This window comes from Pleurodeles waltl, chromosome 1_1 (genome assembly GCF_031143425.1).
Source record: "Pleurodeles waltl isolate 20211129_DDA chromosome 1_1, aPleWal1.hap1.20221129, whole genome shotgun sequence".
NCBI classification, from domain to species: Eukaryota; Metazoa; Chordata; class Amphibia; order Caudata; family Salamandridae; genus Pleurodeles; species Pleurodeles waltl.
The window spans coordinates 524,891,213-524,914,890 of NC_090436.1; the positions used below are offsets into that span (position 1 = coordinate 524,891,213).

The following is a 23,678-nucleotide window of genomic DNA, read 5'->3' on the forward strand; positions in this document are numbered from 1 at the left end:
GGGGACCATGTTGTGGAGGGCTTTGTGTGCGTGGGTGAGGAGCCTGAAGGTGATCCTCTTGTTGACGGGTAGCCAGTGCAGGTGTTTCAGGTGGGCGGATATGTGGCTGTGGCGCGGTATGTCGAGGGTGAGGCGTGCGGAGGCGTTGTGTATGCGTTGAAGACTTTTCTGTAGCTTTGCGGTGGTTCCTGCGTATAGGGTGTTTCCGTAGTCCAGACGGCTTGTGACGAGGGCGTGGGTAACTCTCTTTCTGGTTTCGGCGGGGATCCATCGGAAGATTTTTCGGAGAATGCGAAGGGTGTGGAAGCAAGAAGACGAGACGGCATTGACTTGCTTGGTCATAGTGAGGAGGGGGTCCAGGATGAATCCGAGGTTGCGTGCGTGGTCTGAGGGGGTTGGTGCGGTGCCCAGAGCCGTGGGCCACCAGGAGTCGTCCCAGGCGGACGGGGAATGTCTGAGGATGAGGACCTCCGTCTTGTCTGAGTTCAGCTTCAGGCGGCTGAGCTTCATCCATTCCGCGACGTCTTTCATTCCTTCCTGTAGGTTAGTTTTGGTGGTGGTTGGGTCTTTGGTGAGGGAGAGTATCAGCTGGGTGTCGTCGGCATAGGAGATGACGTTGATGTTGTGTTTGTGAGCGATGTCGGCGAGGGGGCTCATGTAGATATTGAAGAGGGTTGGGCTGAGCGATGAGCCTTGGGGTAAGCCGCAGATGATCTCGGTGGGTTCTGAGCGGAAGGGCGGGAGGTAGACTCTTTGGGTTCGGTCCGAGAGGAACGAGATGATCCAGTCAAGGGCCTGTCCTAGGATTCCAGTGAAGCGGAGGCGGGTTATTAGGGTGCGATGGCACACGGTGTCGAAGGCAGCCGAGAGGTTCAGGAGGATGAGGGCAGTTGTTTCTCCGTTGTCCATCAGAGTTCTGATGTCGTCTGTGACTGCGATGAGGGTGGTTTCCGTGCTGTGGTTGGCTCGAAAATCTGATTGGGAAGGGTCGAGCGAGTTGTTAGCTTCAAGAAAGTTGGTCAGCTGCTTGTTGACGGTCTTCTCGATGACCTTGGGCGGGAAGGGAAGAAGAGAGATGGGGCGGAATTCTTCAGGTCGTGGGGGTCAGCCGTGGGTTTTTTCAGGAGAGCGCTGACTTCCGCGTGTTTCCAGCTTTCGGGGAAGGGGGCGATGATGGAGTCGGCTTTGTTGAAGATGTGATGGGGGCACGGGTCCGAGGGGGAGCCGGAGTGGATGGTGTTCATGGTGATTCTGGTCTCTTCAGAGCTGATGGGGGTCCAGGCGTTGAGGATAGTGGAGGGGGCTGTTGGTTCAGTGGTGGACTGCAGGGTCTGGGGTCCGAAGCTGTCGTGTAGGTCTGCGATCTTTCGATGGAAGAAAGTAGCGAGGGAGTTGCAGAGTTCTTGTGAGGGCGTGATGGCGTTGGAGCTGGCGCTGGGGTTGGAGAGCTCTTTGACGATGTCGAAGAGTTCTTTGCTGTTGTGGGTGTTGTTGTCAAGTCTCTCTTTGAATGATGCCCTTTTGGTGGAGCGGATCAGCTGGTGGTGTTCACGGGTGGCGATCTTGAGGGCTGACATGATGTTTTCAGCGGTGTGTTCTCTGGTGCCAGGTTTTTTCGAGGGTACGGCAGGATTTCTTGGATTCTTTGAGGGCGTCCGTGAACCACGGGGGTTTCCTGATGTTGGTCCCGCTTGGGTGGCTTTTAAGTGGGGCGAGGTTTTCGGCACAATTGGTGATCCATTGTGTGAGGCTGAGGGCTGCGTTGTTGGCGTCGGTGGTGATGGCTGGTGGGTTTTGGTTCAGAGTTGAGAGGAGCTGCTCTGTGGAGATTTTGCTCCAGGGTCTGCGGGGGATTTGTTGTGTGCGATGGTGGTGGGTCTCCCTTTTGAAGGTGAAGGGGACGCATCTGTGGTCGGTCCAGTGTAGTTCAGAGGAGTGGCTGAAGGATATGTGGTTGCTGGCGGAAAAGATGGGGTCGAGCGTGTGGCCAGCGTTGTGGGTGGGGGTGTTCACCAGTTGCTTGAGACCGAGGTTGGCGAGGTTGTCGAGCAGGGTGGCGGTGTTGTTGTCGTTGTTTTTCTTCCAGGTGGAAGTTCAGGTCCCCGGGGAGGATGTAGTCTGGTGAGGCTAGGGCGTGCGGGCTGATGAAGTCTGTGAAGGTTTCGCTGAATTGGGCGCGTGGGCCCGGGGGCCTGTAGACAAGAGTTCCTCTGAGGGTGGTTCTGGGGTCGGTGTGGATCTGGAAATGTATGTGTTCGGGGGTGTCTTCGGTGGTGGTCGTGATGTTGATGGAGTTCCTGTAGATGAGGGCGATTCCTCCCCCGGTTTGGTTGATGCTGTCCTTCCGGGCGATCTTGTAGCCGTCGGGGATGGCTAAGGCGATGTCAGCTGCTGTTGTGTCCAGGAGGTCCCATAATTTGATGGCGTGCTTGTGGACGGAGCGTGTGTTGAGGAGGATGCAGTTGAGGTGGTTGTTGGTGCGAGGGCCGGTGGAAGGTCTGCAGGCTCGGTGGAAGGTATACTTGCAGGCTTGACAGGCAAAGGGTCCATGAGTGCGTTTAGGGCAGGCTTGGTAGCAGGTGGCTGTTCGTCCGGGGTTGAGTGCGTTGAGGGAGGCTGCGTCGTATCTAAGACGGGGGTTTTGAGTGTGGTGGGGGCCAGGGGTTCTGGCGCTGGGCGCGGTCCAGGCGCGGACGGGTGCAGATGGGCTTGCCTTTGGCGCGCCAGCGCCCGCCATAAGAGGGAAGGGGGGGGAGGAGGGGTCAGCTGGGAGGTGGGAGGGAGGACAACGAATGGGAGCGGGGGGCGCACGGGAGGCAGCGGCGGGAGAGCGGGAAGGCGGGAGAGCGGGAAAGCGGAACAGGAGAGAAAGGAAAATCAGAAGCACAACAGGAGAGAAAAGGAAAATCAGAAGCACAACAGGAGAGAAAAGGAAAATCAGAAGCACAACAGGAGAGAAAAGGAAAAACCAAAGGCACAACAGGAGAGAAAAGGAGATTCAGGAGCAGAGCACAACAGGGGAGAGAAGGAGATTCAGAAGCAAAGCGCAAAGGTAAAAACCTAAGACCTACAAACCAGTGGCAGGGGCCTGGGCAGGTGGAGCTGCAGCGGCGGGGAAGCGACCTGTCCCCTCGTCTTCGAGGCTAATAGACTGGGACACAGCCTTACCTCCCCTCTGCCAGGCCTAAGAACCTAGGGTTGTCAGCTCTCCAAGTGTTGCTGCACAATTGCACTACTCTGTCAGCAACCAGGACCCCTGATACTTCCCCAAAGCAGCTCCACCCTGAGCCAGGGCCCTGTGATTCTGCCACAGCAGCACACTCAAGCCCTCACTCCCTCTTAGTGTCTGTATCTTATGGGGGGGGGAGGGTTGGCCGCAGTGTAGTCCTCAGATCATCCACGGTTACCTCCTGGCTCTCCCATTTCACTGGCTTAGTGTGATGAGATGGCATGGGTCACAGCTTTTCCACACTGCAGTGCCCCAGCCAGGTCACCTGCTTTCAACCTCTGATCTACTCTTGGCAGCTCAGGCAATCCTCACTGTCCGGGGCCCACAGATTTTGTCCTGAGCACTGCAGGTTTCAGGCGCTCCAGGCGTGGCCAGCACCGCTCAGCAACAACAGGAGTGAGAGGACCACTCCTGATGGTGCTGTGGCGCGCAACAAACTCCGTACCGCAATCCAGTTTATAGCATCTTGGTCCAACACTGCCAACATGGCCTTGATGCTGCTCGATGAGGCGGGGACCTCGGCGTCATCTCTGCACGGCTGGGCCACAAAAACAGGCTGCGTCTGGACTGTGGGCGATTCCCAGTCAATCTGCACTCCACCCACAGTCTCAGGCAGTCTGTCCGAGGACAGGGCACTCTATATCCTTCCTATCAGCCAGGTAAGGAAGGATTAGACAGGGCAGCCAGCGGGCTCACAATTACAGCGACCGGTTGGCCATCTTTCTTGGCCATGCCCTACTTTTCCACATTTCTTTTAGCAAGAAATTAACCTTTGAGTAAGAAATTGATATATGAACACATTTTGTGCTAAAATCTAGCCCCAAATGACCGAATTTACATTTCGTATAATTTTGCCGGAATTTCTCATAATTATGCAAAAGCACATTTTGAGGAACTTTTCACATCCCCATTGGAGTTTCACATTTGTGACTATTTAGAGGTAGTGGGTATCCATAAGCAATGCTACTGAGTACTAGTATTCTTTACAAAAGACCACTTTAGAATTTAGGTTTGAGGCTGCTCCAGCTCTGCAGTCTACATATATTTTATTTTCAAATGGAGAAAAGTTAGCAACTGTATTTTTCTCTTGTTTGACATTGTTTTATAATTTTTCTGGGATTTAACTTCTGTGGGAAGCACATTGTCTAATAAATGTAAGTATATTAGAGAACTGCTAATCAGTGCGTTGGCTTTTAGTCTCTTTCTGTGTGACCTCGCAAGCACGCCCCCATCCTGCCCAAATTCTAATAGTGACAGTGGGTTCACAAGTGTATCACTTTTAGACTTCCTATTCATATATGCGATTCATTGCCCACTAGTGCCAGTAGGCCTTCCCTTCCACTTAAGCGTCTGTAAGGAGAAGGAATGATTGCGACATTCCCGTCCCAGAGGGCAGTACGCCCTCATCTATGAAGGACTGAAAAGGAAAAGTAGGCCTCAGTGCAAAGAAGTTTTCTAATAAGCGATTGAGGCAATTTCTTGCTTAACTTGGCAACACAACCACTTATGTTTCTATTTTTTGGGTTTTTACATGTTATGGAATGATTGTAAAACGTAATAAACCCATCTGCTGAGAGAAAAAACACAGCGGTGTGTCTTGAAATGGTTATCATGTTTAAGTGTCACATTCTCTTCTTTTTCTTTGTAGGTTGTGTGAATGGACAGATTCAAGACGCCTCGAAGTGATACCACAGGCCGTTCTTGTCGGAATCTTTTGGTCTGAAACCAAATATTCGGTGTTTTTAACCAAACCGTTACATATTCTAGTAGACTGGGTTATTCGGTCCCACAGAGAAAAAATCATGGCGAGTGATGTGAGTTATTTTGTAATAAACATGCAAAAAGCAAAATGTAATTTGCTATTAAGACCTAGACCCCTCCTCAGATAGTTATAGTTAAGGCAACGAAAACATGTTTTTCCCATGCAGTTTTCCATAAGAAATTTCAACAGCGATACTAACGGAATTATACCAAGTTTGACAGAAAGTTAGAAAGAAAGCATGCTTTTAGTGATTTGGTGTAAATGCAGTCAATAGTTATTGCGAATTTAATATTGAAAATGTACGTATATATAGAGTTGCTGAGCATCCGCGGATAAAAGAGATCGAAAGATGAGATGTGCTTGGCTGCCACCCTTTTAAAGAAGATGTAGCAGCAGCCATTTTAGGACTCTGTGACTCAGTCCCCTGTCCTACAAAAATAATTAAAAAAAATATAGGAAGGCAGGGTAGGGACACCCTGCCCCACTAGACTTTGTGGAGGGGGGCCCAGAAGGACCCCACTAACCACAGGCCAAAAGCCTTATTATTATATATTTTTTTTAACAGTACCCCAGATCTGTGGAGAATCCATGGTCCCGATCCCCAAAAAAAAAGGCCCTTGGGATGGTGGTGGTGGGGGGTGTTCGGCAAATATATTTTTCTCTGAGGAGAAGGTGTGTGGCCCCCCTCCCTTAACCTTCAGGAGGCCGTGAGGACCACATACCTCTGGCCATTTTTTAATATTTAGTAGAGGAGGCCACAGGGCCTGCATCTCCCAGGGTCAGTGTTTTTTTGGGAGGGGAAATCGTGTCCCTCTCCCTGAGCCGTAGATCGGATCGGGCCCCGGGGCACCTCAACTCCCTGAATACTGGTGTTCCCGGTCTGGGAGAGTGCAGCAAGGGAATACAAACTTAAATCCTTGCTCGCAATGGTGGAAAACACAACTTTGCTCCTGCCTGGGTGGGAGCAAAGAATGGAGCATGATCTCCTAGTACCTGGGATGGGTGCTGGCTGGAGAGCTATTAAACTAGTATTGGACCCCTCGCAGCCCCCAAAACTGGCCATGTTGTGGGTGTCCTAGGTGGGCACTGAGGCACCCTCTCTAACAAATTGGCAGCTCCTGCTGGCCGCGGCCTGGGCTTATGTTATGAGTATAATAATAAAGTAAAAATGTGAATATTAAATGAGCTGCAGGAGCCACTCATTTATTATTTTCTGCTCCAAGCAAGGAGCGCCCCCTAACGCCATGCAAGGACTTTATAGTTCAATATGTGGATTCTGGTGGGACCCCCAGAGGCGTCAGGGGCACCACTAAGCATTTGTTTAGGGCTGAGTTTGCAAGAGTATAGGCTAGTGCATGCGTCTGGTTTAGGAGACTCCAGTCCAAAACAATCTGTGTCACTCCAATATGCCCCACTCCAATCCAAAACAATCTGCCCCACTCCAATCCTGTATAATTTGCCCCACTTCAATCCAAAACAATCTACATTACTCGTATCTAATCCACTGCAAACCAAAACAATGTGCCCCACTCCAATAAGCTCCACCCCAATCCACCCCACTCCACCTCACTCTAATCCAATCTACCCCACTCCATCCCACTTCACACCTCTCAAATCTACCCCACTCCAATCCTGCCCAATCCAAAATTCCCCACTTCAATCTAATCTTCAGTCCAATATACCCCACTCCCAGTCCAGTCTACCCCTCATCAATCCAACCAACTCCAATCCAGTCGAACCCCATCCTCCCACTCAAATCCATTCCACCCCATTCCAATTCAATCCGCCCCAATCCACCCTACTTCAATCAATTATGTAATTGAAACTATGATCACAGTAAGAGTGAAGCAGTGTATGCTCTTCAACTGGAGTGCAGGAGCCCTTGTAGTTTGTTCAGTGGCTGTACTTTGTGGCCTGAAAATGTTTAAAAACAAAAAATAAAAAGTTCCACCTACTCCAATCCACCCACCCCCTCCATTTCACTGTTCTCTACCCACTCCAGTCCATTTAAGTCCACCTTAATCCACCCAACCCACCTTAAATCACTCCACCCCAGTCCAAACCACCCTACCCCACTCCAATCCAATTTACCCCACTGTGGTCTTATCCACCCCACTCCAAAAATCAACCCCATTCCGGAAAGTCCACTCTGCTCTAATCCAACATACTCCAATCCATGCCACCCCACTCCAGTCCACTTTACTCATATCCACCCTGCTCCAAAAATCCATCTCACCCCAATCCACCTCACCCCAATTTAATCCAGTCTGCCCCAATCCACCCCATTCTAATCCACCCCACTCAATCCAGTACACCTCACTGCAATTCAGTCCACTTGACTCCAGTCCACCCCACCCTATGCCAGTCCATTCGTCCACACTCTATCCCACCCCACTCCAGTCCACTGACCCCATCTAATCCACCCACTCAGTACAGTACACCCCACTCCAATCCATTCTACCCGACCGCACTTCAGTCTAGTACACCCCACTCCAGTCTTCCCCAATCCAATCCACCCCACCCCAAACCACCCCATCCAGTCCACCCCACTTCCCAACTGTACCTACTCCAATCCATGCCACCCCACTCCAGTCCACTCTACTCATATCCACCCTGCTCCAAAAATCCATCTCACTCCAATCCACCTCACCCCAATCTAATCCACTCCACCTGAATCCAATCTGCCCTAATCCACCTCACTCAATCCAGTACACCTCACTCCAATTCAATCCACCCCACTGCAATCCAATCCACTTGACTCCAGTCCACCCCATCCTATGCCAGTCCATTCGTCCACACACTATTCCACCCCACTCCAGTCCACTGACCCATCTAATCCACCCCACTCAGTCCAATACACCCCACTCCACCCCAATCCATTCTACCCGACCGCACTTCAATCTAGTACACCCCACTCCAGTCTACCCCAATCCAATCCACCCCACCCCACCCCACCCCATTGCAATCCACCCCACCCCAAACCACCCCATCCAGTCCACCCCACTTCCCAACTGTACAGCGCTCTACTCCAACAAACCCACTCTACAACACAACTCCCCCATTCCACTGTATAACACTCCACACCACTAATGTTTAGCCAGGCTGAACAGCAGCCACACTGGCATACAAAAACTCATACCCAAGCCAATGGCTCTTGAAGGTGAGACCTTTGCCAATGCTTGTTTTTAAATGTTCTGGAGGGATGCAGGAGGCTCAGTAGCAGCCACCCAGCAACATTAAAAAAACACAGTAAGTCTCCTGGTTAATTGAATTCATGATCCCAGTAGGACTTATCATATTTTTAAAGCAGTGTATGCTCTTCAGCTTGTGGTTTGTTCTGTGGCTGTACTTTGTGGCCCGAAAATGTTAAAAAGACTCTAGGACATGTTTAATGTTTGTTTGTCACAAAATATTTTCAAGAAGGTATCAATCTTTAAAATGGCAACGTATGAATTTATAAAATATACATTTGATAGTAGTTATTGGTGCATTTTTGACAAAGCCAATACGTCTGCTTTATAGATAATGATGTGCTGGCCATTTGTTAAAGCCAATAGGCCCACCACTTTTTATATTTAGTTTTTCTCACCCTTTGACAAAGCCAGTAGGTGTGCATTACTTAAGATTATACCCTTTATGTTGTTATTTAAGAAGTGCGTGACGGCGGGATATTGGGTGTTCACAGGGGTTGGGCTGGCCTAGCCCTGTGTCCAACGCCATGTACAGTGTTGGATATCTTACTTTGTGTAAAAAAAAAAAAGCCATTACAATTCACTGAAAAAAACAAAGGTTAAAGTGATGCTATAATTGAGAGTTGTAATATTATCTTACTTTACATACAAATTTAAAAAGCAAAGGTTAAAGGAAGGTTATAGTTAGGTGAACCTATTAGTTAAAAGATACTGCTTTTTAACAAACTAAACCACTTAAATTCACCATCCATACTTATCTCCGGTAACTATAACTCATGCTCTAAAGTAATTATAAACTCATGCTCTCGGCATGCACTCCTAATTACCTCACATATTACATCGCTCATGAGATGTTCAATGACACCATTGCTAACATCACTGCAATAACATAATTGATGAGAACACTGTTCGTGGTGGGACCGCAAGTTATAGTTACTTCAGCACATGAGTTATAGTTACTTGAGATAATTGTAACTGGTGAATTTCAATGGTTTTGTGTGTTTAAGACTGTATATTTACAGTTGTGACCCCTGAGGAACATTTGGGGGAATGGACCTACTGGGGGACGCTGGATGGTTCTTCCGGACCTTATGTAGAATGGCCCTTGACATGGTGACTGGGGAGTGCAACAAAGGGGGGTTGTTCTGCTTGGTTGCTGTGGAAAAGTCCCCAAAAGCAAAAGAGAGCCTTAGGAACAAAGACAGAGACTAGGAAATAAGCCCTTTGAAGTCCAGGAGTCCTGATAAAATGTTTCTGGTGTTTAGTGCTAACCACCAGTAGCACTATGAGCATATTTACCATGTGGGGCCCAAGACATGGCCTTGTGTCTCAGGATGTCTTGGTACAGTACAAAGCTAGTAGCCCTTCACTGCAAGTACTCCAATAGCTTCTCCCTCCTACACTACCCCCTCCCTCAACACCCCTCCTGCCCTATCAGACTGTTTTAGGAAAACGAATCCTGAATTTCCTGGGGCCTCATAGCAATGACTCCGGGAAAGACTATGATAATTCCATGGCACTTGAATAGTAGAGTTGGAACTTCAGCACTCAGCAGTGGGGACCCCTATTGGCTGGTCCTATGACCAGTCTAGTCAAAGTAAAAGACTATTGGGTATATGCTTTTATTTTCAATGCTTTACTGACACTGTGGATGGCTGACAGTGCAAGGTTTTACAGAATAATGAATATAATTGACTGTTGGCTTGGTACCACCCTATTGACTTCAGGGGTAGGTTTTAACATACATTGCCTATTGGTCTGGTTTCCATTGATGACAGTGTTGTTGCAGTGTTGAATGGTTACATGTTACTTGTTAGACCTGACAGCCTTAGGGTGGTCATCCCCCAACTTTTTGCCTGCCTCCCCCCACTTTGCTGACACTGTTTGTGCTGGTTTTAGGACTATGTGCATATGCCCTCTCCCTTAAACATGGTAACTTTGGTTCATCCTCAATTGGCCTTTTTGATTTACTTATAAGTCCCTAGTAAAGTGCACTATATATGCCCAGGGCCTATAAATTAAATGCTACCAGTGGGCCTGCAGCACTGTTTGTGCCACCCTCATAAGTAGCCCCTTAACCATGTGTAAGGCCTGCCATTGCAAGACCTGTGTGTGAGGTTTCACTGCCACTTTGAGTTAGCATTTAAAACTACTTGCCAAGCCTTAAACTCCCCTTTTTGTACATATGTCACTCCTAAGGTAGGCCCTAACCAATAGGGCAGGGTGCTCTGTAGGTAAAAGGCAGGAAATGTACATATGTGGTTCATATGTCTTGGTAGCGAAAAACTCCTAACTTTGTTTTCCACTACTGTGAGGGCTGCTCCTTTCATAGACTAGCATTTGGACTGCCCTCATATACATTTTTGAGTGGTAGATTCTGATCTGAAAGGGGTAACCAGGTCATATTTAGTAAGGCCAGAATGGTAATAGGAAATCCTGCTTATTGGTTAGGTTGGATTTAGTATTACTATTTTAGAAATGCTACTTTTCGAAAGTAAACATTTCTCTGCACTTAAAACCATCTGTGCCTTACAGCCTGTCTCCAATCAATGTGTCTGTGCTGGTTGAAAGCTCCCTTATGCATGTCATCCAGACAACCACAAACACAGGACACTCAGTCAGATCTGCATTCATCTGCACAGTAAATAGGTCCGCTTGGGCTGGAAGGGTGGAGGACCTGACACATTTCAAACCCCAGTGGCCAGCCCTTAGACAATGGACTGATAACCTCCCCTGGGGCCCTGGCAGACAGGACTGGGCTGAAAGGGGAACTTGTGCATTTCAAAACCACCCTTTGAAGTCTTCCCCAATTCAAAGGCATTTCGGGGCATAAAATGGGTCTCTGACCCCACCAACTCAGACACTTCTGGACCTGCACCTGAACAGAAGACCTGCCTGGCTGCCCAAAGGACTCTCTGGACTGCTTTGCTGCAAAGGACTGCTGCTCTGCTGTTGCCCTGCTGGCCTCTGACTGTGCTGGTAGGACTCTGTATTTCCCCAAAGTGCTCTCCAAGGGCTTGGATTGAATTTGGCTCCTGTTCTGAAGTCTCAGGGACAGCAAAGATGTCAACTACTGGCTTTTTGCTAGTACCCGACTCCGGAAAGACTTCAGCAACGCCACAGCCTGCTCCCGCTCCATGGACCTCACTGCATGCAACGACCGCGGCCTGCTATGCAAGTCCGACGTTGCCACGACTCCGCTGACGTCACTCAGGGTCATCGCGACACTGCGAAGTCAACACCTCACGTCCTGACGCACCGGAACCAGCAACCCCGCCAGGTCACAAGGAATCGACAAATTGTGGATGCCGCTGCATCATCTCCCCTTGTATCCAGATGGAACCGACGCCTCACCTCCACCTGCTTCGCACGGTGGAACCAACGCCTCTTTCCTCAGAAGCCATAAGGGATTGACGCCGCAGCAACTCCATTGACACCTCTTTCAGACTCTGTGCGACGTCCTTGTTCTTCGTTTTCAAAAGGTACTGTACCTGGGGGTCCATGTGACTCTGTGACCGGCACCGGTGATGTCGGATTTTTGGGAATAATTTCATCAACAACGCCGTGATAGCCCCAGTTGGAGCTATTGTGTTTTCTAGGTGCTTCTGTTGGAGTTAATCCTTAAATATTCATAACTTTGTTTCTGTACATTGGAGTTTCATTGTTTCAACAGTATTTTATTCAGATAAATATTCTCTATTTCTTTAGACCTTTCTGGTGTCTTTTGTGGTGTTTTTCCGCTGTGTTATTGTATAACGTTCTGTACCAATACTTTCCACATTGCCCTCTAAGTTAAGCCTGACTACTCAGTGCAAAGCTACCATAGGGTGGGCACAGGATCATTTGGATTGTGTTGTGACTTACCCTGAATAGGATTGTTGTTCCTACTTGGACAAGGATGTATACCTCTGCCAACTAGAGACCCCATTTATAACATGACTGCTTTTACTGATGATGTGACACCCTGACGAAGCCAGTAGGCTTGCCTTATTAATAAGACGTGTGTGTGTGTGTGTGTGTGTGTGTGAGATAAAAGTATGAAAAAGCACTAATTTTTTGTTCCAGAAAACTGGAGTTACCAGCACAGACATCCCCCCCTGAGTAGGTATCTCTGCTTTGCTACACTGACAGAATCAAGTGCTACAATGGGGTTCTTGGTTCCCTGTAAAATGGCAATTGCGGGCTTATTACTTGTGAAGGACCTACATGCTTTGTCACTAATATCCCAATTTCTTGTAGTCTCTTTAACATGCAGGGCCTGATTACAACTTTGGCAGAGGGGGTTAATCCGTCAAAAATGTGACGGATATCCCGCCCGTCGTGAGTCCATTATATCCTATGGAACTCGTGATACGGTGGGCGGGATATCCGTCACATTTGGGACGGATCGACGACTTCCACCAAAGTTGTAATCAGGCCCATAATGTTTTTAGTGAATTTCAGTTTTTTTTATGTAAGACAAGGTATTTCAACATCTAGCTATAACATCACTTTAACCTTTGTTTTTTTTTTAGTAGTGAATTTCTGTTTTGTTTTATCATATTTTAATTTTCTTCTATGCATAGGAGTTGTAGGGCAAGCGGTAAAATACAGTGTTGCACAACCTATATCTGTGTTCACTGAATTTAGCGAAGAGGGCCAGCCCTCCAGGCTCTAATTGTGTCTAATCCTCTAATTTTTTATAAGCAACCAACCAACCCTACCCTTCTGCACAGCCTCACTGGCTGTGTGAAGAGATAGTTTTAAGCCGAAAAGTTCCCGTTGATGTTCATTTTTCTTTGGTTTTTTTTTTGGTATTTATTTATATATTTTTTTAAAAAATTCTTCTTCAGAAGTTTTTTAAAGCAATGGTAGACTGTTTTTTCTTTTCAATTTTAACATTTGTTTTTTTTTACTTATGTATTTGTACAAATCTTTTAGTGTGTGTCCATTGCTTTGTAAAAGAACTCTATGGCTGGTCTCTACTAAAGAGACTAATAAGCCACATTCATTGTAGTATGCTCATTGCAATCTTCTTCCTGTTGCCATTTGAATAAATACATCAGAAGGTGCACTTTGTACTTCTTCTTTGTGTCCTGGATGTTCTCTCTAGTACTTGCCCCAAGCAGTTTCATTGTGGTGCATGGATCTTAGGGGCTTCCACATTCCAAAAGCACTCAAGTAGTAGTGCCAAGGATGGCCGTGTTGAAGTTCTTGATTGTACAATGCACATTTAACATTTATGGGTGTTGATTTCTTTCCTGGTGGAAGGATGAAAACACTACTGACTCTTTCTCAGGCTTAGTGGGTGGTGTTGCTGTGGTTGTTGTTGTCACCAAAATTACATCATCAGCCTGCTGTTAAGTTAGGCCCAGTGTTTGCATTGGTTGATGGCTCTTTCTTCCCTTTTTTGCTAGATGCCTTGATGGATCTAGATTATAAGTTTTTCAAGCTCCCTGTGTAAAATAACAATGGAAAATGGTATTCAGGAAGATGCTTTCTGTTTTTTTCTAAATACTGTGGGCTTGTTTAAACTGCTGTACCATTTTTGTCAAATACATGCTTTCATTTAGTCTTGATGCCCATAGTTAGTGCTGTACTCCCATATGAACCATAAAACTGATAAGAGAGTTCTCTGTCACTCCCGCAGGGCATTTGCTTTCTGTTTTTAGGTCCGGGGGAGTTTTGCAGGTCTAGGGGTTTCCTCACAAGGACAAATAACCAAGATCTGTAGTAGTTTTTAGTGACATTTCTGCGTTATTAGGTGTACCTGTACCTCAGTACATAAAAGTTGTACTGCTGTACCTATCTGATAGAGACATCTAGTTGCAGATTCTTTACCTTAGACTTTTCCCCAGGCATCAGACTGGATCTGGAAATATTTAGTGAGCAGTACCCTTGCACGCCGTTAGGTGGCATAGTTCATCTCCTTGTGGCGTTGTCTTCTGCTCCTGAAGTGACGTACGTGGTGCCTATATAGGCACCCTAGCGCAGTGACATTGATTCTCATCTTTCCACGCCATTTAGAGCAGATCTGGAGAGAGCCACCTGCAGTCATTTTTGACTTTTGTCCAAGTGTTTTTTCTCCTGGTGTGGCAAGGATGTCCACGATAAAGGCTGAGTTTAGCCCTGCGGCACCTTTCACCAGCAAATCTCAGTTACGGACCGCAACATGTCGGCCACTGGTGTCTTGAATGTGACCATGACGCTAAGACCTGCATAGATTGTTATGCCGTGCACCACAAGCCCTTGAGGGAGCGACCCCTCAAGCTCCTTGTTCAACCTACGATGCTGCGACAGTCTCAATCCGGGTCGAGAGAAGGGCCTCAGGATCAGTCCGGGAGCCATCAACCTTCGTCGCAGTTGTAATTATCCCACTCAGGTAAGTCCCAGTAGAAGAAGAAGAGTAAGAAGTCCTCAAAGTCATCTGAGGAGATGAGGGAGTTTCGTCACTTGAGGCTTGGCTCAGCGATTGAGCCTGCACCTGGGCTTCTTGTCTGCGCCTCCCCTAGTTTCCAGGAGCAGGAGCAGCCCTGTCAAATGACGAGAATTTAATGAGGCCATGACCTCATTTGGGTGGCCCGTCCCCACCCTGAAAGTTTGGGAGGTGTCCCTACTGGTTCCTTGCCAGCAGGTCTGCCCCCAGCACTAGTCGGGCCCCTTGGATCCACGGATGGATCTGGACCATTTCCAGTAGTACCCGCTTGACCTTCCCAGATGTTGTTCCTGATGTCGGAGTTGGAGGGGCGTTGCCCGACACTGATTCGGCGCCATACCCTCTAGACCTGAGTCTGAGCCCTGTCTTGTGGGCTCGTACTTGGGGAAGATTCGGAGGGGCCACAGGACCCTGAAGAATACCAGACCCCAGAATGGACTGGTGTGGGGAACGGGCGGATGCCACTGGACTGGAGACATCCCCAGATACTGGCATGGTCTTTCCTCCTAACATGGCTACGGAGAAGGGAGCTTTTTTTGCAATGGTGGTGAGAAGGGCAGTGGAGGTCCTGGACCTTAGACTGCTCTCAGTGGCAGTCAAGACTAAGGTCTTGACAGAGGTGCTTCAGCCAGGAATTACCCCCTCAGAACCGCTTCTCCTTTTTATGAAGCCCTTAAGGAGGTCCTGGTTGGGGCCTGTTCGAAGCTCTGCACAGGGGCTCCTGTGAACAGGACAATTGCCCACCCCAGGGGACCCCAGTTTTCTCACACAACACTCTATCCTGGAGAGCTTGGTAGCCCAAGCCTCCACTTCCAGTGTAAATCCTGGTGCATTCCCTACCAACCCGCCAGATAGGAAATCCAAAAGGCTGGACACCTGGCCCTGTGATTCGTGGTGAACACTGTATGCTTTTTGCGCAGTTACTCCCATGCACTTTGGGATTTGGTTGCACAGGTGCTGCCCATTGTCTCAGAGGAGGCCAGGGACATACTCTCCCACACTGTGGACGGCGGGAGAGATGCAGCTAAGTTGACGATCAGATGTGGGCTGAACACGACTGACTCGCTAGGCAGAGCAGTTTCTTCATCGGTGGCTGAGGATGACTAGTTTTCAGGAGATGTCCAAGCTTCACCTATGGACATGTCCTTTGATGATCTTGCTGCTTTGGAGACAAGGCAGACTCATTGCTCGAGCTCTTCTAGGATAGCAGAGCTACGGCCAGGTCTTTGGGCCTTTCCATACCCCCCCCAGTCAACCCCAATCTGCCTTTTGGTTCGTGTGTGGCCACGGAAGGGACTTCCAGCCACGGCTTTACCCACGCAGTCAGAAAGGCATGCAAGCTTTCCAGCTTCTGTGTGGCTGAGGACGTGGTACCCCCAGACACTGTGGGTCGGACAGCCAAAGTTCCTGCGAGTTGCCCTTTCCCCTCCCACCCTGCAGTTACAACCTCCAAACCTCTTTAGTTCACACTCCAGCCATCGTGGGCAACTAGTAGGAGGCATGATATGCCATCACCTGCACCACTGGAGGTCGATAACATCGGACCGATGGGCTCTCCAGATTGTCCAAAGGGACTACTCCCTCCCCTTTGTGTCTACCTCTCCACCCATGCCACCCTCTTAAGACAGGCTGATGGAAGACCATCTTTCCTTACTCCGCCAGGAAGTGGCAGCTCTTTTGACCAAGGAGCCATAGAGAGAGTGCCAATTCCATAAGTAGGCAGCGGTTGTTATTCCTGCTACTTTCTGGTGCTCAAAAAGGATGGAGGCCTCCTCCTCCTAGACATGCACTCTTTTCAATTTCTTCCTGAAAAATGAATCTCTACCATCGCAACTTTTTCAGAGGTACTGACAAAAATATTCATTTGGTGCCTCTGTAATGTTCATGCGTCTGGATGCTTGTCATGGCAGACGGCTGAATACTGCACAGAGAAAACTGCTCCTTTATTCATTGTTGAACCTGGGGACACTGTTCCTTCTGATGCTGCTTGTGCCCTAACCTGCGATTGAAACAGCCTGTACTACTGAGTCACACTATATGGATTGGCAGTGGTATATTTCTGTCCGCTGGAGAGCAGAGTGCACAAGCTAGGGACTAGTTGTTGAGCAAGTGTTTAAAAAATATATTATTTTTTTTTAGCCATGTTTCATTGCCCCTTTTTTCTTTTTTACAGTTCAGTCTCCAAAAAACGTTGAAAACAAAAAGTGGCAAACTGTTAAAAAAAAAAACTACAAAAAAGTTTCTTGTTGAGGCTATCGTTCATGGTTAAAAAAAATTGAAAAAAAGTTGCCATGTCTGTCTGTTAAAGGCTTATAGGTCCACCCTAAAGGCAAACAGCTATTACGAGACTGGGACTCAATAGCTTCAATAGCCTATGAAAGTACAAGAACACTGCTGTCTGATTACGGAATGTCCCTATATATATTTATTGCCCTCTGTAGAAAGCAATACTGGCCATTAATGGCCCACTCCAGAGTATTCAGCCTAAGCGGAAACCAAGCTCTTTTAAGATGGAATGGGCCTTTAAAATCCTTCGGCTGCGCGCGGTGGGGGTTTGGTTGCTCAAGCCATGTGCAGTGTGGGCTTTTGCTCAGGCCCTGCATCCAATTCCCTCACATGCAGCCAACCCCCACAGCCCCCACCCACTGCTCATGGCCTGCAGCTGTGAACAGTGTGAGGTTGCCCACTTGCCCAACTTTAACTCTGAACATCATCTGTTAGATTGTTACGATTCAGACATCTTTGTGAAAGCTGAGTAGAGACTTCACTTTTAGACACCATTGTCGCCTGTTGCCTACAACAACCATCACTCAAATCGTTATCACTATTATGCATGATTTTTTTCAGTTAAAAACATTTTTATGAAATGTTTGCCTATTGTGGTATTGCCACTGAACCCGGCCAATAGCCACTTCCCCCTTTTTTCAAGGGCGCCTCCATGTCTAGTGTTGTGGTAATGCTGCAGTACCAACCTTAAACAAAACGTTTTATTAACACTCATCACCCTCTTAAGGCCAGAGGAGGAAGGGTCAGGGCCTGCAACGGACATCATTGACAACACAACATACCAGGGAAGGTGGGGTCAGAGCACCCACATGAACAAGAGTGGAGGGAGGAGGGAACAGGGGAAGCAGCAAATTGCAGTGGCAGCATGGAGTTATCCTGTGGCCAGGCCCTTGAGCCCAATCCCCCGCATGTAGCCCACCCTCCTACACTCTGCCTTTGGCTGTGCATGGTGTTGTGTTTGGTCACATGGCCTGATTTGCAGCCAGGCCCTGCACCCACCCGAATATGAGCAACGACCCCCACCTGCACATAGCTGAGAGCTGCTGCAAAATTGTATTATTTTTAAAGAAGAATCGGAAGGGTTTTGAATTCTGAGACCCTATGATGGTAGAAATCAAGAATGATGTCAGTAAACATGTCAAGAGTGATGTAATATTCAAGGTCATAAGCAATCAAAGGTGGGGTCCCAAGTTATTATTAGTTCATTAAACTATAACTGGCAAATTTCTGTGGTTTGGAGTTTAAAATGTAACACTATGACTTACATTGGAGCCATTGGTTACATTGCAACCTAACTATAACATCCTTTTAACCTTTGTGTTTTTCAGTTAATTTCCAAGTGTTTTTTGTATACATAATTGTAGTATACATTTAACTTTTGTGTTTTGTTCAGTGAATATACATATATATTTCACCTGTTATAGTTTACTGACCTAACTAGAACAGTCGCCCACATCATCGACAGTGTTCTAATGAATGATATAATTTGAGATGTTATCATTGAGGTCATCAATGATGTCATTTAACATGTTATGAATAATGGAATGTGTAGGTCATAAGCAGTGGATCCTGGAGGCGCAAGTTCAGTAAACTGTAACTGTGTTTCAGTGCTGTTTTTTTTTCTTCTAAATTTAAAATGTTATATTTTAACTGACATATTCACCCAACGATAACGTCACTTTAACCTTTGTTTTTTTTCAATTAATTTTCTTTGGGAATCTCACTATTGGAAGTGAAAAATAATTGATTTATAATCGAGGTTAATTTATAAATTATTCGAAATATGCAAGTAAGTAACAACGATGATGGAATGTAGCAAATGAAGAATAATGTTTTAATGATTTTTTTCTCTTATAAATATTTTTATGGGATTGGAATACTTTCATGTATAAATGGATTTAAGCTACGAGATCCAGAATGCATTGGATCACAAAAATGTATTTATTGTCAAGATCAAGGTAGGACTAACAGTCGTCAACAAGACCATTCTGTCGAAACACGTTGACTGTTTATGAGTGAATAAACAGATAGTCCACTACGGAGTGTTTCCCATTTCTTTGAGCTAAAAATAATTGGAGTTGGTCCAACCTCCCGGGAACACCAGCATTGTGGAGGTCCACTTTGTGGACTTTTTTGGCTTAAAAAAAAAGATATATATACATATACAGGGAGTGCAGAATTATTAGGCAAGTTGTATTTTTGAGGATTAATTTTATTATTGAACAACAACCATGTTCTCAAACAAAAAACTCATTAATATCAAAGCTGAATATTTTTGGAAGTAGTTTTTAGTTTGTTTTTAGTTTTAGCTATGTGAGGGGGATATCTGTGTGTGCAGGTGACTATTACTGTGCATAATTATTAGGCAACTTAACAAAAAAAAATATATACCCATTTCAATTATTTATTATTACCAGTGAAACCAATATAACATCTCAACATTCACAAATATACATTTCTGACATTCAAAAACAAAACAAAAACAAATCAGTGACCAATATAGCCACCTTTCTTTGCAAGGACACTCAAAAGCCTGCCATCCATGGATGCTGTCAGTGTTTTGATCTGTTCACCATCAACATTGCGTGCAGCAGCAACCACAGCCTCCCAGACACTGTTCAGAGAGGTGTACTGTTTTCCCTCCTTGTAAATCTCACATTTGATGATGGACCACAGGTTCTCAATGGGGTTCAGATCAGGTGAACAAGGAGGCCATGTCATTAGATTTCCTTCTTTTATACCCTTTCTTGCCAGCCACGCTGTGGAGTACTTGGACGCGTGTGATGGAGCATTGTCCTGCATGCAAATCATGTTTTTCTTGAAGGATGCAGACTTCTTCCTGTACCACTGCTTGAAGAAGGTGTCTTCCAGGAACTTGCAGTAGGACTGGGAGTTGAGCTTGACTCCATCCTCAACCCGAAAAGGCCCCACAAGCTGATCTTTGATGATACCAGCCCAAACCAGTACTCCACCCCCACCTTGCTGGCGTCTGAGTCGGACTGGAGCTCTCTGCCCTTTACCAATCCAGCCACGGGCCCATCCATCTGGCCCATCAAGACTCACTCTCATTTCATCAGTCCATAAAACCTTAGAAAAATCAGTCTTGAGATATTTCTTGGCCCAGTCTTGACGTTTCAGCTTGTTTGTCTTGTTCAGTGGTGGTCGTCTTTCAGCCTTTCTTACCTTGGCCATGTCTCTGAGTATTGCACACCTTGTGCTTTTGGGCACTCCAGTGATGTTGCAGCTCTGAAATATGGCCAAACTGGTGGCAAGTGGCATTGTGGCAGCTGCACGCTTGACTTTTCTCAGTTCATGGGCAGTTATTTTGCGCCTTGGTTTTTCCACACGCTTCTTGCGACCCTGTTGACTATTTTGAATGAAACGCTTGATTGTTCGATGATCACGCTTCAGAAGCTTTGCAATTTTAAGAGTGCTGCATCCCTCTGCAAGATATCTCACTATTTTTGACTTTTCTGAGCCTGTCAAGTCCTTCTTTTAACCCATTTTGCCAAAGGAAAGGAAGTTGCCTAATAATTATGCACACCTGATATAGGGTGTTGATGTCATTAGACCACACCCCTTCTCATTACAGAGATGCACATCACCTAATATGCTTAATTGGTAGTAGGCTTTCGAGCCTATACAGCTTGGAGTAAGACAACATGCATAAAGAGGATGATGTGGTCAAAATACTCATTTGCCTAATAATTCTGCACTCCCTGTATATATATATTTCTTTCAGTGCAGCCTTGCGCCGCTCGTGATTCATTTTTGTATTTTTTTAATTTTGTGGGTGACCCTGTCCCACATAGGCAACCCACAACTTGAGGTGTCATTAGAGCCCTGCGGGGGAGCCCTGAGGCTCCTGAAGTTTAAGCGGGCTCCTGCGCTGCGTAGCTGACATGTTCTCTGCTCCTGCCTCCACTGGCAGTAGCAGGCAAGAGCAGCATTGATTTTGGTGTTTGCTACAGTCCCATCCAGAGCACCCAGAACTTCAGAGGTTGTTGGGGACTGTGAAGGAACTCCAAGCCCTTGTGGCCCCAATCGGCTTCTACACTGCAAAGCCGGCATTTTCTCTACTCCTGGCCACTTTGGCAGCAGCGAGCAGGAGCAGCATTGATTTTGGTCACCTAGAGCGTCACCTAGAGCGTCAAGGGTTGGGGACCCACGGGGTGGGGCCGAAAGGCCCCCTCAGGCTCCAGCCAGCTCTCACCCTGCAAAGCACACATCTTCTGGGCTCTCGTCTGCACTGGCAGTAGTGGGCGGGAGCAACATCCTTAGACCGAAGTGCGCCCTGCCCTCCACAGCCACTGGCAATACAGTACAAGCCTGCTGTCTGGCTCTTTGTTCCCGTTCTGGGCAGGGGGCACCCTGGACAAGCTTGCATAATGCCCTGGAGGATGGAGTCTTGGGGGCCAAAATATGACTCGAGGGGGGCATATGCACACCTCCTTCCCCACAAGAAAGTAGCCCACCCTGGGGGGGAATAGAAACAAAGCAGTAGGCTGCCTTTTTTTGTATTTCTTTCTGTCGACTGAGATTTTATTATTATTATTTTTTTTTATTTTTTTACAGTGGTCAGGGTATTCTCTACCTGTCCCCTTATGTTCTAGTTTTGAAACAGTTTTAGGACATAGGGACCAAGTCCATGAATCCTGTAATGATGGCCACAACATTTCTATTGTTTTGTGGCCATCCAGTTGGAAGGTCTGCTCCAAAAAGCCCCATCAGCCCATCAGAATTCTTGATTTATTTTTACTTCAAGCCCAACTGGTAATATATCTATAAATTTTGAACCTTCATTTCTCAAAAACTACTGAACTGATTTACTCCAAATCACAAAAAGCGCTCTTTCTGGGTAGAGATCTAGCTTTTTCTTACATTTCGTGTAATTTCATTACGTTTTTTGGGCTGTAGAACTATCTAAAATTTCCTATGGAAATTGTATCGATAAATTGGGGTTTGAGGCGCTCCTTTTTCTTGGCCCCCACTCAACGGATCTCCCTGAAACTTTATAGAAAGGAGATGAGATGAATGAACTTTCTTTCAGGAAAGTTTTGTGAAGATTTGTCAAACAGTGTCAAAGTTACTAACAAACCAAATAACACTCTTCCCATGGAAAGTCTGACCTAACTGGAACTACACAGTGGTGACTGCCACTGATTGATGGATCTATCTATCTATCTATCTAGCTTTTATTTCAGAGTTCGGAGTTACAGTTAGATTTGAAGATTTGTTCAAATGGGCAGACCTGCTCTTCAGTTTATTAGGAACATACACTGGATTATCTGTCCTGTGTAGTGGTCAGACATACACTTTCGGAACCTACAGTATTTGCTAAGTAACTGTTTAGCTACTATTTGTCATGTGACACAAACGCTGTGTGTAGGAAGTTGGCTCTGTATACACTATTTCAAAGTAAGAAATAGTGTGCACAGAGTCCAAGGGTTCCCCTTAGAGGTCAGATAGTGACAAAAAGAGATAATTCTAATGCTCTATTTTGTGGTAGTGTGGTCGAGCAGTAGGCTTATCGGAGGGTAGTGTTAAGCATTTGTTGTACACACGCAGGCAGTAAATGAGGAACACACACTCAAAGACTTACTCCAGGCCCATAGGTTTTTATATAGAAAAATATATTTTCTTAGTTTATTTTAAGAACCACAGGTTCAAGATTTACAAGTAATACTTCAAATGAAAGGTATTTCACTCAGGTATCCTAGGAACTTTGAATAATCACAATAGCATGTACAGTTTTGACAAAAATGGCAATAAGCTATTTTAAAAGTGGACACTGCAAAAAACAACAGTTCCTGGGGGAGGTAATTAAATGTTAAGTTCACAGGTAAGTTAAGCACTTATAGTGTTCAAACTTGGGTTCAAGGTAGCCCACCGTTGGGGGTTCAAGGCAACCTCAAAGTTACCACACCAGCAGCTCAGGGTGCAGAGGTCAAAGTGGTGCCCAAAACACATAGGCTTCAATGGAAATAAGGGTGCCCCGGTTCCAGTCTTCCAGCAGGTAAGTACCCGCGTCCTCGGAGGTCAGACCAGGGGGGTCTTGTAGGGCACGGGGGGGACACAAGCAGGCACAGAAAGTAAACCCTCAGCGGCACAGGGGCGGCGTGTGCAGAGTGCAAACAGGCGTCGGGTTTCAGATAGGAATCAATCGGAAGACCCGGGGGTCTCTTCAACGATGCAGGCAGGCACAGGGGGAGCTCCTCTGGGTAGCCACCACCTGGGCTAGGCAGAGGGTCGCCTGGGGGTCGCTCCTGCACTGGAGTTCGGTTCCTTCAGGTCCTGGGGGCTGCGGGTGTTACAGGCAGTCGCGGTCAGGGGGAGCCTCTGGATTTCCTCTGCAGGCGTCGCTGTGGGTGCTCAGGCGGGGGGGGGGGGGGGTCAACTATGGCTACTCACGGGCTCGCGGTCGCAGGGGAGTCCTCCCTGTAGTGTTAGTTTACCACAGGTCGAGCCGGGGGCATCCGGTGCAGAGTGGAAAGTCTCACGCTTCCGATGGGAAACGTGTGGTCTTTAAAAGTTGCTTCTTTGTTGCAGAAAGTTGCAGTTTGTTGAACAGGGCCGCTGTTCTCAGGAGCTCCTTGGTCCTTTAGATGCAGGGTAGTCCTCTGAGGCTTCAGAGGTCGCTGGACCCTGTTGGATGCGTCGCTGTTGCAGTTTTCTTTGAAGTAGGGAGACAAGCCGGTGGGGTTGGGGCCAAATCAGTTGTCGTCTCCGTCTTCACTGCAGGGCTTCAGGTCAACAGTCCTTCTTCTTCTTTAGGTTGCAGGAATCTGTCTTCCT

At 47.1% G+C, this 23,678-nt stretch overlaps 1 protein-coding gene across 3 annotated transcripts in view; it reads left to right on the top strand.

Moving 5' to 3' along the window:
• SLF1 (SMC5-SMC6 complex localization factor 1) overlaps positions 1-23,678 on the top strand; it is a 673,081-nt gene that overhangs the window by 238,543 nt on the left and 410,860 nt on the right. For all 3 annotated transcript variants that reach the window (XM_069225438.1, XM_069225455.1, XM_069225447.1), the window contains exon 11: positions 4,878-5,043. In XM_069225438.1, the coding sequence (XP_069081539.1) occupies positions 4,878-5,043 (166 nt within the window). The remainder of the gene's footprint in view (positions 1-4,877; positions 5,044-23,678) is intronic.